The 20,732-nt window shown below is 33.3% G+C and overlaps 1 protein-coding gene across 2 annotated transcripts; it reads left to right on the top strand.

The window, feature by feature from the left end:
• The first annotated feature begins 2,233 nt into the window (after positions 1-2,233).
• On the top strand, positions 2,234-19,337 carry LOC126970307 (methanethiol oxidase). 2 transcript variants are annotated; one of them, XM_050816148.1, is made up of 11 exons: positions 2,234-2,324; positions 10,062-10,213; positions 12,951-13,136; positions 15,410-15,569; positions 15,642-15,753; positions 15,895-16,092; positions 16,228-16,325; positions 16,424-16,608; positions 17,239-17,388; positions 18,989-19,107; positions 19,182-19,337. In XM_050816148.1, the coding sequence occupies exons 1-11, from the start codon at positions 2,303-2,305 to the stop codon at positions 19,228-19,230; spliced, it is 1,431 nt and encodes a 476-aa protein (XP_050672105.1). In that variant the 5' UTR covers positions 2,234-2,302; the 3' UTR covers positions 19,231-19,337. The 2 variants fall into 2 exon arrangements, with proteins under 2 accessions (XP_050672105.1, XP_050672106.1); XM_050816149.1 differs by lacking the exon at positions 2,234-2,324 and adding an exon at positions 2,630-2,815.
• Positions 19,338-20,732: the final 1,395 nt, after the last annotated feature.

Raw genomic sequence — 20,732 nt, 5'->3', positions numbered from 1 at the left:
TCATCAACAATCATTCAGACCAATCCGATCAGTTAGCCCCACGGACTGATTGGTCTGAATGACTTGGTTTGCATGTGGTCGCTTTTGTATATTTCAGTGAGATTACTGGCCAATAAACCCGTGCCACTCCATTGTAGCAGGCCCAGGAAGATTCCATCCCTGCCGACTGATTTAAATGGTTGAAGCTGTTTTTTGCCCATATTACCATATATTTGTCGATTACCCTGTGAGCTCATGTCAGATTTTGTGTATGTGCCTGTGAATTGTCTTAAGTAACCCATATTGCGCTATGGTATTGCAGAAGCACCTCCAGCATTTTCTCATCTTGTCACAGAGGAGCTTCTTGTACAGGTTCTAAGCTTGCTTGATCACCATACATACCACTCAATTCCCAGCTATAATTACATTGCTTAAACACCTCTCTTAACTATATTTGCAAATCAATTTATAAAAAAAAACTAAATGAATCAACTGCCCAGCAGTAAATCATAAGAAGTAGGTAAGTTATATAAAACACGTGACAAAGATATTTTAATGTGAGATTCTTACTACATTTATATAACCAGTAAAAAGAAGACATTTTATTATATCATTGGCATGTAAAAGAGGCTTTCTGTAGATCTTACTCTTATTAAGTAACTGTAGCTTTTGATATACTTACGCAGTTTTACAGACACTGTAATCCTCGGATCACGAAACTTAATACTTCAACCCCAAGTCACTCATATTATGTTAACAACGAGGTTAGAAAATAAAATAAAATTTGAAACGCTTGGTAATCTATATACAAAAATCCCCTTATCTTTTAATCCACCCATTAAAGATCAACCTTTTCCGAAGTGCTGGCAAATGGTAAAATATATAACTGATATTCATTATTGTAATTTGTTTTTCGCTTTTAATCAATAAACCAATCATTCAATCAATCAAATTCTTTATTTGAGTATAAACATGGTATGTTATGATGGTACAATCTTACAGTTTCACATGTTTCGACCAGGTTTAAATAGGCATGTAAATTAATTTAATACAATAAATGCTCTAATTAATTAAATACAACAAAATTAAATAATTATGCTCAGTAGCAGTAAAATATTAATTAACATAATATTAAAAAAAATACAAACTCTCATAATAATAAAATAATCAATTATTTATTAATAAAAAATTTCACATTTCATGTCATCGCATTACTCGCATTCAGTAATTCATCGGTCGTATAAAATAATCGGTCACTTAACCAGTGTTTAAGTTTTTGTCTGAAAAGTCTTTTATTTGATCATTTTAAATTAATGGGCAGTTTATTGTAATATATTCTGACACTCATAGCAAAGCAGCTTTTGCATACTGTTTTTTTTATACAAATTCACTGTAATTGATTATTTTTGTACACATTCTTGAATTTTCAAAATAAACGTAAGATAAAACATAAAGTCTTTGAAATACTATATTATTTCCCGAATAAAATATCATCTCCATTTTCAGACAATTTACGCATCCGTGTAACAACAGGGTGGAAATTCGCAAAGTGCGTCGCGTCCTTAGGTCGCGTCGTCTGCCGCTTTCCCGACTCAGTATCGTTGTAGCTAACGCCGCGAGAGGGCGTTGCACTCATCGCACCTCCAAAACACGTAACACACGTTCGGCATGCCATCAAAAACATTACCTATCCATTAGATACTATGTCGCAATCTCGCTTGCAATGAATTTTATACCGAACTCGCTTTTCAGTCATCCAAAAGTATTTGTGATTCTAAGTTTCGCGCTCATTCTTGTCATAGCCAGCGTATTACTTCGTATCAAAACAGAACAATTGCAGAAAACAAATGATACTGATTCAGGCTCCATTCAGTTCGAGTCTGAGATAAATGAGACTGTCCCAGAGCCGAAGGAAACAAGGAGAAAAGAATACCTGTACCGTCTACTGACAAATACGACTCGCTCACTCATACAAATGGAAATAAAAGCCAGGAGACTGGAAGAAAATATGCGTAGGATTAAGGAGAAGACTGCAGATTTATTATGGAAAAATAAAGATAAGGCGCTCTGGCAAATTTTGTTTAAAAATATTAGCAGACATATTTCTATACGACATGAGTTTCATCAGCATTCAAGTATGCACCGAATAATGAAGGATACGAATTTACATGTTCATAGAAAGCAAACAAAGTTAATATATTCATAAGCGTGACGTCCGTTTGAGAAATGTGACAATAAACTTTTGAACAAGTTAAGTTTTTGTGCGTATACTATTGTGTAAATATAAAATACCTTTTGAATCGATATAGCAAAGCAACGGACGATGTTTTTGCTAATATATTTTGGTAAGGAACTTAAATTATATTTATTGAAATATTTATATTACTATGAGCTATCGCTTGGATTTCTATTTAGCTCCTACAGCTTAAAAATTATCCTGTACAATTACACTGCATATTTAATGATATTATAGATTATATTAATCCTATAGTCGCTTCCATTTTTAACCTCAACAGTTAACAACGAGTTGAAGCTATCACTAATGTGTGCGTCAGTTAAACAAGTTTATCGTCGTAAGGAAGTCATTTATAGCGTTTACATACCTTCACACATACACTTAAATTGTTCTGAGGATAAGCATTTCAACTGTATGTTAGTTATTTGTAGTCGCAGATTGGAGGAACACTTATAAAATCGGATGCGTACTTTTGAGTAACTTAATCGTAATTTGAATATTACATTTTGTTGTTATAAATAAACGGACTGTTTACATATTGATAACGTCCGCTTTAGTCGAGTGTGTGTTCTGATTAGTGAGTTGGAGTGATGACGTGCTGTAAGTATTTTATTTATTAATAATTTATATTTATATTAATTTTATATTTATACCCTTCCATTTGAATGTTTTGCATTGTAAATGTCTGTGTAACAACAATGTATAATGCCTGTGTGTATTAATAGATCATTTGCATGTGTCTGTAAATGTTCTCGCTTTTGAGTAAACTACTTTTAGTGAGCTTGTGTTATGCCTACTATAGTTTGAGGTGTATGAATTGTATTTTGTACGAAACTTCAAAATTATTAAGTCGACATGGTCGACATATTATTTGATCACAACTTACACAACTTTAAAAAATATATAAAATCAGTTCTTTCAAGGGTGGGATGACCTCGATCTATTTTTGTGATAATTTATAATATTAAGATTATATTCGTAGATATTTAATATATTATAGTTCTTATTTTGACAATCATAAGTGTCATTTCCGTGACCTATGTGAATAAACTGATTTTGATTTGATTTGATTTGATTTATAATTTGAGGCATCACATACCATATTATGTACGTTATTGTTGTTGTATTATACTGTGTTTATATAAATGAATACCTTGTTGGCGGAATTTATTGAATAAATAAATAAATTATGTATTTTAAAATACAAATATATATTTTTTGTAATCAATATTAAATTTTATCCTATCTAATATTACTTAGAATTCATAACACTATTGAATTTTTAGGACCGTTTATGATTATTCGACTAGTTTTCGATTTAATATATACGTCAGCAAATAAGACATTTTCATAGAAACCTAAATAAGAAGATACTAACCATAATAATTACGGGACATGGTAGTACGTTTATCAAACTTTAAAGGTCGGCAATTCATCTCTTGACACTGGGGTCAGGAATATCTATGGGCAGTTACCTCACCACCTACCATCAAGTGAGACTTTTGCCCGTTTGCCTACTCTTTAATAAAAAAATTTCGTATTTTTTGGAACGGTGAACGTGAAATCGCGAGATCATTATATCATGATCATTTTTCACTATGAGATTTATAATTTATTTGTGTTGCCGTGATTTTGCATAACTTGCTGTACAAGTTTTGGGTTCAATCAAGAATCCTTAGTGGCACTGCATTGTAACGGTCAGAGCGTATAGCATAAGGTGAACATTTTGCTCATCATCACTACGTCTTATAAAAAGTATGAAATAATGAAATTAACACTTATAACATATCTTCTACATTCTTATTCAGACTTATATATGGGCTACCTACTGCATATTTACTAACTAACCTAACTTATCCTACATAAGTATCTAAGGACAAGGGCGTTGATCACCGTAATTTTTGGAATAAAAGTGGGGGTAGGTGCGAGTGTATGTTAGCACATAATCCAAATTAACACACAAAAAAGTAAATATAAAGAATGAAAGAAATGTTTTGCAGTAACTTTTATTTTTATCCGCGTAAGTTGCTAAGATAACCTTTAATATTTTATCAACCTATCTAAAATCTAGTCTATCTAATGATCTAAAATCGTGGATCAACATGATTCATAAATATTTAAATTTTATATTGAATAATCATAAGAGTATATGATTTGGCCACATTGCCATTTAAATTTTGGTCTTGTAGCTGGATTAACAAAAGGGATATATTTTTTTAATGTAATGTTGAACAAGCCATCTCTAAACTACTTATCTAATGACAATAACTAAAAATCAGTTGAGTGACCTTTGTTCAGTACTTGAACATAAATAAAAGATGTGTGAACTTAAATGTATATATTAAAAACTCATTATTAAATACAATATTATGTGCAATTACAAGTATGGCGTGCTTGAAGGTTTGATACGGAATGAACGAATGCTCGGACTTCGAGAGCCGAAGAACTGGTTCCGCGACTCATGGATCGTATCATTTCGTAGAGTGAACTATAAAATATGAATCACAGGCGGTAACAACCTTCAACCCAGATATTATAATCAGAAGAATGACATACCTAAAGGCTCCTTTGCACAGGATGCCAGCTAGATTATGGGTACCACAACAGCGCCTATTTCTGCCGTGAAGTAGTAACGTGTAAGCATTATTGTGTTTCGATCTGAAGGGCGCCGTAGCTAGTGAAATTACCGGGCAAATGAGACTTAACATCTTATGTCTCAACGTGACGAGTGCAGTTGTAGCGCCGCTCAGAATTTTTGGGGTTTTTCAAGAATTCTCAGCGGCATTGCATTGTTATGGGCAGGGCGTCTCAAATGATCATCCCATCAGCTGAACGTAATGCTTCTCTCATCCCTTATTTTCTAAAAAATATATAAGTACTTCAATGGATAATCTTTATTAAAACACTTTAAAATAGTAAACATTAATAAGTAAGTACCTATATTATTTTCCCAAAAATTTTGTTTACTCATTGTAGATATGTACTTATATAAGCATGTACTATTATGTATTCTGTGATGTTAATGTAAGTATTAAAAAAAAAAGTTTTTAGAATGTTTGTGGACACGTTTCCAAATGCGGGTTTCACTGACGCTATACATATAGTAAGTTTCCTGTCGCATGTAGGTTGTTTCATTCCAATCTGTTCTAAATTGTAGCTCGTAAAATCTAAGTGATGGTTTAAACCCATTTATCAGAAATAAAATTATTTAGTCGCACATAGATGATTTGATCATAATATAATAATATTGACACACTTTTACACAAATTATCTTGCCTCAAACTAGGCACAGCCTGTACTATGGGTGCAAAACAACGAAATATTTAATACATAAATACATATATATAAACATCCATGACTCGGAAACAAACATCCATATTCATCATATAAATGTTTGCACTTTTTTTTAATGAAAATAATGGGCGAGACGAGCAAGACGTTCAGCTGATGGTAATTGATATGATCTGCCCATTACACCAAAAACCCCAAAAATTCTGAGCGGCACTACAACTGCGCTCGTCACCTTGAGACATAAGATGTTAAATCTCATTTGCCCAGTAACTTCACTACCTACGGCACCCTTCAGACCGAAACACAGCAATGCTTACACATTACTGGTTCACGGCAGAAATACGCGCCGTTGTGGTACCCAAATTCTAGCCGGCATCCTGGACAAAGGGGCCTCCCACTGATATGGTACCTACCGGGATACAAACCCGGGACCTCTAGCTTAGTAGTCAGGGTCACTAACCATTCGGCTATATGTACGTTTAGTCGACGCCTCATAACGCCCTTGTGATTCATCTGGTGTTACAATGGTAATCACATACCATCAGATGACTCGTATGCTCGTTTGTCCTCCTCTTCAATAAAAAAATAATAAATACGAATAAGCCTCACGTAATTAAAGTAAAATACTCCTTACACTTTCCGTAACGACCTAAATGTTAAAATTTCAATACTATGTTTGTACCATTTTTATAACTAAAATAAATATAATATATTTATTTATTTGATCCTGATTCCTGCCGCCGAATTCCACCTTCGCATGATACGCCGCAAATTAGGATATCATCCCCACCATCTGGATGTGTGGCGGTCCTCCACAGTGCGGTTTTCAAGGAGCTTTCTTCCACGCACTACAAAGCTGTGGAATGGGCTTCCTTGTGCGGTGTTTCCGAGCCGGTACAACATGGGTAAATTCCTTAAAGATCGGCAACGCTCCTGTGATTCCTCTGGTGTTGCAAGAGAATATGGGCGGCGGTGATCACTTAGCACCAGGTGACTCGTACGCTCCTTTCTCCTCCTTTTCCACAAAAAAAATATATTATTTAATATTTGAATTGTCATAAAATAATTAAAGTACTTACATACTTATCAATTTTGTTGTTGATGTTGGTGTTGTTATAAGTGAAAAATTCGTCAAGTAAGTGGTTTATAAAATCATTTGACACTTAATATAAGTAAAATATAATTAAAAACTCAAAAGAAAGGTATAGATGGATGTTAATGTAAACACAAAATAATTAACATTCTGCTCAAAATGTAATTGTTACGTTAAGTTAAAACTTTAAATTAAGAAAGTTATGAATAATTGATGAAGCATGTTGTATTACAATAAATTTGAATTACTTTGACAAAGTTGAAGCAATAATTATTTATAAATTCACTGAAAGTTTACATTTAAACTTTAAGGTAAATTGTAGTAGAACATTGACAACCCTTGGGATACCATCTTCAAGTTGTCAGAGGTTGTCAAAGATGCCCAGCCTTATGTTACTTTACCGGGGAAAAAATTATCATTATGGAAGCCATGTTAGTATTTCACGGAAATATTATGACCTAAAGTAATGATTATTTTCGTATGTTTTTCGAATTCTTAGAAGAGATTCAATTTTGTTAAATAGAGATCAACAATTTACATAATATACGTTTAATTTTATATCTTTACTAACCAACAGACTCTGTTCTGTGAATAAAAAAAATGGATATAGTATGGTATCGTTAATAGATTAACATATGCCATAGATAAGATACACAATACCACCATACATAATATTTTTATATCTCAAAGGGCTTAGACAGCGTTTTCGTTTGAAGCTCCCAGACGGCTTATTTTTTCCGATATCTCCAACAAATATCTTAAATGTATACAAAAACTTAACAAACATATACTAAAACCTTCGACAAACGCGGCGGAGGACTATGTTTATAATATGTAGGGAGTATAATTATTGTAGTGTAGTGTAATTAAATTGACCAACAATATTGTAGTTATAATTTCACAATAATTTTAACTGGTAATTTATTGTACAGCGTTGGCTGAATGTCGCCAATTGATGCACATACGCATGGTAAACAAACAATAGAACGCTGATGAGATTACACAGCACAAAGGAGTAATTTATATGCAGGCATTACCTGACGCGATTACCGAATTGTGAGGGCAACTCCCCCATGTAGCTCATTGAATAATTCTGGCTTTATTACATTGCCAACATTACGTGTTCCAGGCATCTCTCCATATTAGGTGGGTGTTGAATTGAATTTACACACAAAAAGATCATGCGTTTTTCCACCAAGGCAATCTGTATTCCAATACCTTTTTACATATTGAACAGAATAGGTGTCGGAGACTGACTAATATTATGTATTACATTATTGATTCATGGAATCGAATTTGTGTGAAGCTTATAGCAATAGGAAAGATTTAATTTTGCCCTTTCAAAATATGTCATAATAATTAAAATCTTAGAGCGTACTGAAAATAGGCAACGAATATATTCTAAGGTCTTGGAAAATAATAATGTTCATGGCCGGATATTCATTCTTTTCATCATGAGAGCCATTTGCCGCTCCTTATAAACAGAAAATTTAGGATGAGAACTAAATTTATTGGTCGTATTAAGAAAACTGTATTATATAATCAAATACTCAGGCACAAAATTTAAATAATTGTATTATATTTTAACAGCTTTAATAAACTTGAGAATTAACCACGAGCATGCAAATGTTGACTACATCGCTGACAATACTGTCAATATAATGAGAACTCTAAAGTTTTCTGAATATCAGGCAGCCATGCAAATAAACGCGGGCAACATTTATACGTCCGAGCAGCAAAATGGCAATTTGCATACATTTTGTATATTCTTGGTTTGTTCTCAGGTATAACTTTGTACCAAGTTTATTTGTAAGGCCATAAGACTTTCATTGAGTTTTCTTTCTTTGCCTCTTAAGGCTTTTTACTCATAGTTTCGTTACATTTTTATTTACTTTTTATCTCCTGAACGATGAACGGAAGTAATTAAAATGAATATTTTGCCTGCTTTTTAAATGCACTTATATATATTTTACTATAAAGTAAAGTAATTGCTTTTACAATTTATATTTATTGTATATAAATTTTAGCTGTGTCTTATCGAGCTCCCTTATAGCTTAAACACACGATCGTATTTAGTAGGACCGAACCAGACGCGGTCTGGTAGCGGGCCATATTCTATTCAAAATTCAATATTTCTTTATTTGTACACACTCATTTACAATCACATATGAAACTCTCCTGGTAGATTTAGATAATCTGTGTTAGGAGAGCTCATTGCAAGTTATACAAAACAATATTAAAAACTAAAAGTAAGGAAGTTATTGTCTCTAGTGAATTGGATTATAAACAAACAAAACCAGTTATCTAGTCGGCCTGGCGGCCCGGGCGATCGCACGCGAAATAAGCCATTAATTTCAATGTGAATCAGGTTATATTAGCATCATGCTAGCCGCAGGTACGCAGCCGGACGACCACATAAACATGGGAGTTAGGATTATATACAAACATTTTCTATGGTTTCTCGCATTGTCCATCGCACAAAATTATTATTATTAGCGAGCGGACTGTATACGATGCCAGACCAATTGGTTTGAGGCGCCCACCCGACCGTTCGATGGTTCGGCCGTACCAAATCCAGCCATGTGTTAGGCTATTAATCCACTCCACCCGACTTTACCCGAACGAGCTTAACATGGTAGTGACAGCTTAGACTCATTTTTTAAAATGTTATGAAATTATCTTTAGTGTTAACCGGTAGGTAAGTTTTGTCAGTCCGCATATATGACGCAACACCGGCTCGCACCGGTATAGAGCTCTTCCTCCGCCGAAGAATCGGCTCCCAGTGAACTCTCGACCAGATGACCGGGTTACTGTTTAACGTGAAACACTACTGAAACCAATTTGACAAGATTTCCGCCCCTACACGAGCATCCTCAGGAGTTGTTGACTTACCGAAAACGAGATTACGGTTCTAAAGATACATTTCTAAATTCATGACATTTTAAAAATTTATTGACACAAATTATATTTGAAAACAAAATTTATGTCCGATGTGGAACTCGAACTCGCTACCTCTCGCGTTCCGTGCGAGTGTTCTTCCACTGAGCTAACCGTTCGAGTGACGTATCGTTCATAAATCAATGTCTTGTTCAACTCTCAGGTTATGGCTTCATCTACAGGATCTACTTTACAGATGAGATTCACCCCAATATTCGCATAAAATTAGGAAATTGACTGGAGAAGTCGATCTTTGAAATTATTATTATTTTTATGTTATTTTAATAATTATTAGTTATTTTTATTATATATAATTTTTTTATGTGACAATTATTGATTCCCACAAAACGCCCAATTCAACTATTTTTTTAAGCAAACTCATTCAATACACACAATAAAAATTGCTCACCTCGATTAAAGTAGTTTAATTTCAACAGTCCACAGTCACAACACACCACAAACCCGAGACCATGTTGACTGCCAAATCAATGTAGCATGCACTTAATAATATTTTATTTTGATCAGGCAAAGGACCAGGTTATGCCTCACCACTCGATGCTTTCCACAATGGACCAAGAGAAGAGCTTCTCTATGTAGTCTGCGTTCAGCCGGACCACACTCAACAGGATTATGTGGCTACGATAGATGTTGACCCTGGCTCTGAAACATATTCACAGGTACATGCTTTAGTAATATTATAAAACCGAAGAAATGTATCTATTTATTGTGGATGTATGTTATTGTATGAATGCAGTCATTTCCAAATGTACTAAATGGTTTTGAAAAATATATTTTATTATAACAAGATATTGTAATGACTAATATTGGCTGTTTAGCATTTGGCATTACCTGTTAGCTAGCCTAAAATATTAATTTATTTGAAGTAGGTATAAAGAAAAACCATTTGCAAACTGCTTATCGTAAGTGTTTTTGCAACGGTATGCTATACAAAATTGATCCTGAGTAACATCCTAAACAAACGTCACAACCGGTAATTTAAGATCAAAAACTGGTGAGAAACGTCGGGGTACGATTTCAAAATATATTTTTCTTCTCTATTTTTTTAATGAGAATAAGTGACGAGATGAGCAGGACATTCAGCTGATGGTAATTGATACGCAATGCAGTGCCGCTCAGGATTCTTGAGAAACCCAAAAATTCTGAGCGGCACAACACTTGCGCTCGTCACCTTAAGACATAAAATGTTAAGTATCATTTGCCCAGTTACTTCACTAGCTACCGCGCCCTTCAGACCGAAACAAAGTATTGTTTACATATTACTGCTTCACGGCAGAATCAGGCCTCTATCCTACCAATAGAAGCTTGCCCGTTTTTCTTTTAACTTTCAACTGATCGCCATGAAACTAGTATACTCACATAGCATTTAGAGTACGGGACATACATTTGACGATCTATTTATCACAGTAGTGAGTGTCCCGGGTCTGTATCCGTATTATGAATATAGTTGTCTTGCCCCCATAGTACTGGCTATTATATTAGTAACCAAAGTCGCACAACTAATTCACACAATAAAATCTCATAATAAAATGCTTATCTTGGATTCAACACATTTATCAAATTTCCTGCCATATTGCGTGGTTACAGATCAAATTAATAGCTTTATATAAATAATATTATGTACAACGAGTCCAATTCAATTGCATGTCCGTAGTTAGCTGTTTGCACAAGCATCGATAGACTGAACAAATATAAAGAGCGAACAATCCGTTCGGCCAATGCCGTTTGAAGTACACTTCACAAAGTCTGACTTACAGAACTGCTATCGCTTTCAAGAGAGCTTGATATATTTTTAGATGACGCTTATTATCGTTTTCCGTGAAGCAAATTTTATGTTTGCAACTGGTCAGGCTATCTATAATTTATGTTTAGAAGGACTACGGTTTCTGCAATAAGATACTCAAATTTTGTACATTTAATAATGTCATCTTTTAATCACTATTTCTGTGCACAAGAATGCCTTTAAATTTTTTAACTTAAAATTGATAACTCAGGCTACAGGCCATGTGATAGTAAGGAATCAGCTTCACTATTACTTTGTGTAACTGTAATTGTATGTTTTAAGGACTTATAATATTGTGATATGTGGTAATCTTTAGTCTGTCATGTGGTAAAATCACTGAAATCTAGTATAAATATTCGAATTCAGTGACAGGTATTAGGGAAATATTTCTCAGGTCATTTGGTGTGATGTGTAAGTAGATGCACAGATCCATTATAATTTAGGCAGCTCTTCATTCTACGCGTTACTATCAGACCTAAATCCCTTATACAACGCTAGTTTGCCTTTCTGTGTGATTTGAAAGTGGCAATCGATTAGAAATTTGCCTTCTCTGAGGCTAGCTGGCAAAGATTTATTACCCCTGAATCCACCATAACTCAAGATAGACCCTGATTGAAGAATCTCGCAAAGCCTGTTAATAGAATAAATATTCATTTTTATTAACATTAAACTTTGAACTGCTGCAAATATAATCACATTCTTTTTAAAAGAAAATACAAAGTTCAATCCGTTTAAACTAGTTTCAAGCCAAACGAGAACATATAATGCTAAAGCTGTGTTATTACCAAATGCAATTGTACAAACAGCGCGCATTGCTCGTTTAGAAGGGACTTTGGACTGATGTCACAGCAAGGCAATAACGTTCCGGTAATCCGTCCGGATTACGGGATCAAAGTCGGAAAGTATCGCCCGACCAACGGCCTCGCAGTCGGAAAACTAAATAAAACAAATGAAATGCTATATCGGATATAAGCTAGGATACCTAGAATGTTTCTAGAATAATTATTTTATGTGTTTTTAACAGACCTATAGATCATAATAAACAGATAGATATTATGTAACCTGAACAACTAAGTACCTATATAATACTGACTTGGCATTAGTAGCATAATAAGTGACGATTTTTGAAACTTTAAAACAAAAAGTAAAAATTAGAAAAAAAGGGATTTCAAAATATATACAATTAGCTAACATTTATAAGATACAGACAGGTTTGAAATTCATAATAAACTCAAAGAACGTTGAATAGTAATTGCAAAGTTATTAATTGTATTATGAATGGAAAAAAATAATTAATTGTCTATTCGCAGCTAACCAATACTCAGTAATGTATACCAAAGCTAAAACTTGTTTGTATTTTATAGTAAGTTCTAGTAGTAATAGAAAATAAACTAATTTCATTAGAGTTCAAATCATCAGCAACAAAATACATTTGCCATTACAATGATATAATAATTATTAATTGGATAATGTTGGCTAACAACAGTTCATGTACTTATTTACGTAATATGTAACCGGTGTTCATTATGTATTTTATGTTCGATGACATTTATCAATTTCATTATGAATATTATGACTTTAACAAAACAATTTCTTGTCCAAACAATGTGCAGGTTATTCACCGCACGTACACAGGATGCACGGAAGATGAGCTCCATCACAGCGGGTGGAATGTCTGCTCCAGTTGTTATGACAAACCGGAATTCAAGAGAGATTTACTTGTGTGTCCTAGCCTGCATACTTCAAGAGTCTTCGTAATAGATGTTGGCAGTGAACCGAGGAAACCAAAGCTGTTCAAGGTTTAAGTAATAATTTATTATTACAATTTATTTTTATATGAGTATGAAAATATGCAATAAAATTATAACAGGCTTTGTCTTCACATTATAGAAAATTGATAAGAAACTTATATAACCTTAATATATATAAATTACGTGACACGTTGTTTGTCCTCGATGGACTCCTAAACTAATGAACGGATTTTAATGGGGATTACTTCATTAAGTGCAGTTTGGTTCAACTTGAGAGATAGTTTTTATTTCGATTTGGGACCCAAAATTATTTTTATTTTCAATATTTGTTTTGTATGGACATACTTGTATTGAGAGAACTTAATGATGCACGGTTTGACAGTTCCGCTGTGAAACAATTTCATTATAATAACAGGGAAAATATTTTACGAAATAATTCTTGATGTTTTAAAATATTATTGTCAAATTCCTATAAAACAGTATTTTTTTTATTATCTACAGAACAACGTCTGTCGAGTCAGCTAGTGTATTATAATAATTAATGCAAAAGAAACCAAAAAAACAATTTCAAAATATTGTCTGTCTGTAACTCAGTGAACTCGCATCACGCAAAAACTACCTATTAAAAGCAAAGTAATTTCATCGATTCATTACTAGACGTGTAATTTTATCCCAGAAAAATAAGTTTTTGCTACTATTTTATAATTAAATCTCAATTTATTCATACGCATATGTTTAGGAAAAAGTTTCATATATATGTATTAAATTATAAATACTTGATTCTATATTTCACGCTTACGAAGTGATTACAAGCTACGCCAAGTTTGTGTTACATTAAAATAAATGAAAAAAAAAACAATATATAAGTTTTTTAAAATAAAGTTTTGTCAATATCAAACCAAGCATTGTATATACATAAGTACAATATTACAGTATCATTTGCGTAGTTCAACTGATGATAAAGAATATAATTAACGTGTTGTATACGGTAGATAGGCATCAGATCTCCACAACAGAACCACGTATCCTAACCGTGTTTGGGCTTGTTAGAATAATACTCTTTCTACATTATGTAAATTATCATTCTGATAAGAATCATTCTCTTTAATAAGTAATACCATAATAATTCTAGAATTGATATGGTATTATTGAATACACACTACTTGCAGTAAACTAGTAGGTATATGCGAAATCATGTATTATGTGGACTTGATATTCTTAATAATTGCCGTATTCGATACCTAAGTTTTTTGTTAATCATTGGCATGAACTTCCAAATATCGTAGAAAAAAATATTTAATTTTCCTTAGTTTGGCTGTTCCAAACTCTTCTTCTTCGTCGGATTACTTTTGACAGAGCAGTGGTGGTCACGTCGAAGGATGAACGATTCTACGCCAGTTATCCCGGGCTGTTGTTTCTCTGGAATATGTGTCGAGGAAAGTATTGGTTAAGGCTTCGATTTGGTCTGTCCAGCGCATAGGGGAGCGTTCTCTTGACCGCTTGCCGTTGACCCTTTCCTGAACAACAAGTCCCTCTATGGCATGATCTCCACGTCGCGTGATATGTCCGAAGTATCTCAGGATACGCGCTCTGACTAAAAATGAAATGCCTTTCTTTCACCTTGAGTTCTTCAAGTATCGAGACGTTTGTGCGGCGTTGTGTCCAAGATACTCGTAGCATTCGTCTCCAACACCAAATTTCCAGTGCATCAATCCTTTGTCTCTCTCGTTCTTTGACTGTCAATGTTTTGGCATTATATAGTAGTATGGGAAACACTAGAGATCTCACTAACTGGACTTTAGTAGCTTTGGTGATATTCCTGTCCCGCCATATCCTCGTCAACATCTGCATTGCAGATCTGGTAACTACATTATGCATATATTTCGGATTCAGTTTATTTGTAATCTTCTTTTATGTGTTTTGACCTGTGAAATCTAATATATAAAATTCTCATGTCGCGGTGTTTGTAGTTAAACTCCTACGAAACGGCTTGACCGATTCTCATGAAATTTTAAATGCATATTGGGTAGGTCTTAGAATCAATCTGAAAAATATATGTTATATTTTTCATCCGCCTAAATTGTACGACAAATCTTTTTTTTTAATTTTTTTGACATTTTTTTTTTAAATTTGTTTGATTATGAGTCAGCATTAAAAAATACATACAACTTCATATTTTCACCTATTTACGATCAACAGTTACTTTTTTATCGCGATTTTAATATCGGCAATACAACGTTTGCTGGGTCAGCTAGTCTATCTATGTAATTTATGAGTAATATTGCGAAATACTTTTCTTATAGTTATTCTTACTTTACCAGGTTATAGATGGTTCTGAAATGAAATCGGTTGACTGTAGTTTCCCACACACAGCGCATTGCTTGGCCAGTGGTCAAATCATGATATCTACAATGGGCGACAAGGAAGAAAATCGAAAGGGTGATTTCGTGCTCATCGACTCGAAGACTTTGAAAGTGACAGGTTGGCTACGGACATAAAAATAACACTCGAAGCGAAATTTCCAATCGATAAATACACCTTTCTCTATTATAGGCACCTGGTCAAGAGGAGAGAAACTTGCAAAATTTGGTTATGATTTCTGGTATCAGCCTTACCATGATGCAATGGTTTCAACCGAGTGGGGAACGCCGAAATATTTTAAAAAGTATGGTATCTTTTAAAAATATAGAATAAAATTAAAGATAACTTATCGATACTTAACCATTTATAAAACACACTAAATATTTTTGGGAATGAGAATACATAAATTAAAAAAAATACAAAAATGTTTTTCTCGTTATTTTAGAGGATTCCAACCAGGAGATATCCAAAACCCTGACAGATATGGAACGTGTTTGAATTTCTACAAGTGGTCCAGTCATGAGTTGGAGCAAGTTGTAGATTTGGGTGAAGAAGGTTGTGCTCCGCTGGAGGTTCGATTTTTACATAATCCCAAAGCCTCAGAGGGTTTTGTAGGTTGCGCAGTTTACGCAAATGTGTATCGGTAAGAAATACAAAATGTTATATAGTAGTTATATAATGGGTACTGTAATAAATTTTATGTTCCTTATTTAAATACACTTTATTTACTTTTCGTCTAAACAAATTTATTTTTGAATGAAATTAAACGATATTTCAGGTTTTATAAAAATGACGAAAATTTATGGAAAGCCGATAAGGTTATTGATATTCCAGCTAAAACTATTATGAAAAATGGTGTTGAAACTAAAATTAATGGTAAAGTAAAAATTAATTATTATATTAGATCAATGTGTACTAGATTCTATGTATTAAATTGCTGTATTATGTTCATTGTATATTGAAAAACTTTTTAGGTTTGATATCAGATATCTTGTTATCTTTGGATGATAAATATTTATACTTCTCATGCTGGCTTCATGGTGATGTAAGACAATATGACGTCACTGATACCAAAAACCCAAAGCTGGTTGGGAGAATCCAACTTGGAGGATTAGTCGTAAATGAAAATCTTCAACTTATTGAGGACAAGGAGTTCACTGTAAGAATTACTCGGCTGTTACGATTGAATGGACACAAATTATTTTTTCATGGCTTCACATAATTACCTTTCCGCTGTGTTATTTTTTCATTCCAGTTTTCTCTTTTTTACCTAACTCATCGCTCTGTACGAACAATTTTTCTTGTCTGATTTATTAAGCTTTAATTCCGGCTTATTGAGGATTTAGAGCACAGAAACACAGGATAATATTATTTTTTTAATTTAAATTTCGTGGTTAATGAAATCTAATTATTAGCACTGTTTTTAGATGAAACCTTATAATTATTAAAGTTCGTTTTTTAAAGATTATATATAGTAAAAATTACTGTAATAATATAATTTAAAACATTTTAATCGACCACCCCGTACCGGTGCTGCAACTTGAATACCTGTATTCGTGGTCAACTGACGTCACATTGGTGTTGTCATTTGACTGTCTCTATTTTACATTTTAAAAGATTATTACAATTTAACAATAAGATTGATTATTATATGCAAATTAAATAAAATCAACCAAATATAGAATTTTAAATGAATTAAAATTATAAATGTGTTGGAAACGCTAACATAAATTACTTCAAATAAACAACTTTACAAAAATGAATGTTAATAATGTTCGTTTTGCCACAGGAACCACCTAAGGCAGTAACAGTAAAAGGAAAGCGTCTATATGGGGGACCTCAGATGTTACAATTGTCTTTAGATGGCAAAAGGCTTTATGTTTCATCGTCTCTTTATTCGCCGTGGGATAAACAGTTCTACACCCAAATGGTTAAGGAGGTAAGAGAATAAAAATACCTTTTGAATTATAATAGGAAAATATTTTGGTAACTGTAGTTAAATTCAAGTTCTTAGCCTCTTTAATCAAAAATATTTGAAAGTTAATCCAATATATAAAATTCTCGTGTCGCGGTGTTTCTAATTAAACTTCTCCAAAACGGCTTGACCGATTCTTATGAAATTTTTTGTGCATATTGGGTAGGTCTGAGAATCGAAAAACGTCTTTTTACATCCCCCTAAATGTTAAGGGTAGTCAACCCCTAATTTTTATTGTTATTTTTAGATAAATTATTTATTTTTTATTTTTTTATGATTCAACATTTAGAAATACATTCAACTTCAATTTTTCGCCCTTCTACGATCAACACCTATCACGAACTTTATATTGCTTAAATGGCAATACAACGTTTGCTGGGTCAGCTAGTAAATTATATGAACAATATTATACAACGCATACTTCAGAAATTCCCATACTATCCCAAAATATTGATATACTTTGACTTTACAATAAAGATATCCCGTGAATTGTTTTAAGTATATTTGCAATAACAAAGTGCAATCAAAACTTTGGAATAAGCTACGAAGTGATTCTATGACCATACGATGTCCCACCTTCAAAAAAGCGTTTACACCTTCCCAAAAAGAAAAAGTAGTAACGCTTTTCCAATGGTCTTCCAAAACAATTCTCCTCCATAAAATTTTCTGTTTGATTGAGGAAATGTGTTTTATATATTAATAAATGTTTTGCGAGTGGGTTGTCTTTTCCAGTTCTTGACAAAAATTTTGGAATTTTGTTAATCAAAACACAATCCTCTATCACCGATTGATTGTAAAGTTTTCTGTAGTTAAAGTTAATAACCTAACGTGTACATATTCTGCAGACTTAATACTTTCGATTGCTATGAATTTATCTCTTAAACCGATATCGCAATAGAGGAATCCTGTGTTCCAATGTTTTATTAAATATTTATATAATACCACTCTGCTTGCGAACGGTCCAAGACAAAGTATTTTATTAGCTACTAGCAGTTTAGCCTCGAAGGATGGAAATACCTCATGTATAATATTGTACTACTTTCGTATAGTTTCCTTGGGGATTCTGTACATATTGTTTGTACAATACGAATTGTAGGATTAAGTATTTATACATACTTTGAATAAAAATACAAAGTTTGTTTTCGAATTCGTTTTTGATTGAGAGTACATATCTGATTAGTAATTAATTAATAATTAGTTGTATTATTTTGACTAAAACTTGTTTAAAGTAAAAATGAATTGCCTGTGGCCTCTGTGTACATTATAATTGCCCAAAAATAACTAGAGCAGGCAGCAACATGATGCTATGTGCAATACGTATTCTCTTCAATTTAAAAATTATACAATTTACAATTAGTATATATCCATCGGTATTTAATAATAGGCTTTGGCAATTATTGCAACCTCTGTGAAAACCCTAAAATTTGGACAAATTATTAAAATAATCTGATATTTAAACCTTAATTGAATATTTTTAAAAACTATAAAATAGTTTACTTCTCAAGATGATCTTATAGTTGATACAAATGTATTATACTATACTTAAATAAATATATTTGGACAGGGAGGTTGGCTTGTTAAGATTGATGTTGATACTGAAAACGGAGGCATGAAACTGGATGAAAACTTCTTAGTCGATTTTGGAAAGGAGCCAAATGGGCCGGTACTACCACATGAGATAAGGTAAGTTTATCTTTGTGATAAAATTAAGTGACCCGCATCTTACACGAACTAAAATAAACTTCTTTCATTACCAGGTACCCAGGTGGAGACTGCACTTCTGACATTTGGCTTGCAAAAGACTAAAAGTGCCAATATTTACACAAATTTATATAGCAAATAAATCTTTTTTTGTATTTATAAACTACCAAAATTTTGTATGAAAGCAATATACGCCAAATAAGTGTTTAAAATTTGCAATTATCATTTAGCCCTTATCTTTATGAAATCAATAGTTACGAATTTGTCTCTACTTAAATAAACTGTATCAATAAATTTGGTGCGATTAGGATAGTCTAACAGCATTACATAATAATATAAAATACCTTTTTTTTATGAAGATAAGGGACGAGACGAGCAGGACGTTCAGCTGATGGTAATTGATACGCCCTACTCATTATAATGCAGTGCCGTTCAGGATTCTTGAAAAACCCAAAAAATCTGAGCGGCACTACAATTGCGCTCGTCACCTTGAGACATAAGATGTTAAGTCTCGTTTGCCCAGTAATTTCACTAGCTACGGCGCCCTACAGACCGAAACACAGTAACGTTTACACATTACTGCTTCACGGTAGAAATAGGCGCCGTTATGGTACCCATAATCTAGCCAGCTTCCTGTGCAAAGGAGCCTCCCACTGGTTTGCTCTAGCCTTACCATTTTACACTTCCCTGAAACTTCTGTTTACTATAATACCCTTCCGAAATCGGCAAGTGTCCCCGGGGCACTAGATTTTTCAAATACACCAAAATCGAAAGTGCGGTATTTAAATGAACTTTTTTTATTACAATTAGGGACGAGACGAGCGGGACCATCAGCTGATAGTAATTGATACGCCATGCCGCTCTTAAAAAACCCAAAAATTCTGAGCGGCACTATAATATCGTTCGTCTCCTTGAGACATAAGTTGTTAAGTCTCATTTGCCCAGTAATTTCACTAGCTACGGCGCCCTTCAGGATGAAACACAATAATGCGTACACAATACTGAGAAAAATGCGCCGTTGTGATACCCATAATCTAGCTGGCATTCTATGCAAAGGATGATAAAACTCTTGAGGTATTCAAACAATTCTTATATATTCATAGCTGAGTCGCAGACATTCAATATGTCGCGTTACGAGTACCGTAATTTGATTCTTGTGAAATATTAAGTGAGTAAATGTGGGACGACCACAACAACGTATATCGGAACTTTGTCTGTCATGTAATGATTATTAAGTCGGGTTAAACGGTTGTTAAATACGTGCGGTGGTGTAATTAAACCGAAACATATAACAGTAGTATATGTTGAAAAAGCTTATTAAAAAGGATAAAATTACTATCCTAAACTGGGATGATGTATTCTGAGCACAAGTACATACGGTTGTTGGCTTCATTGTACTGATATGTAGAACTAATTCCCTTGTGTACGATTAGCTATGCATAGCTGAATGAATCGAACACAAAACTCTTAATCCAATTTGTGAATATAAATTCAAACTCAAAATTTCATTGTTCATTACGATCAATGTAATCAATTTGAATCGTTGGGCTTCAATGCTTAATTTATCATAGTTAATTTAGCATTTAAAATATTATCTCTTAGCTTTA

The sequence above is a fragment of the Leptidea sinapis genome, chromosome 20, assembly GCF_905404315.1.
Source record: "Leptidea sinapis chromosome 20, ilLepSina1.1, whole genome shotgun sequence".
In the NCBI taxonomy this organism is placed as follows: Eukaryota; Metazoa; Arthropoda; class Insecta; order Lepidoptera; family Pieridae; genus Leptidea; species Leptidea sinapis.
The sequence above is the reverse complement of the archived record's forward strand: the minus strand, read 5'-3'. Positions and strand labels throughout refer to the sequence as shown.

Excerpts from the sequence above, each read along its gene's own strand:
- LOC126970307 (XM_050816148.1), top strand. The coding sequence starts at position 2,303 with ATGTTTTTGCTAATATATTTTG. Across the intron at positions 15,754-15,894 it reads ACGCCGAAATATTTTAAAAA|AGGATTCCAACCAGGAGATA; the intron begins GTATGGTATCTT and ends TCGTTATTTTAG. Across the intron at positions 19,108-19,181 it reads GTACTACCACATGAGATAAG|GTACCCAGGTGGAGACTGCA; the intron begins GTAAGTTTATCT and ends TTTCATTACCAG.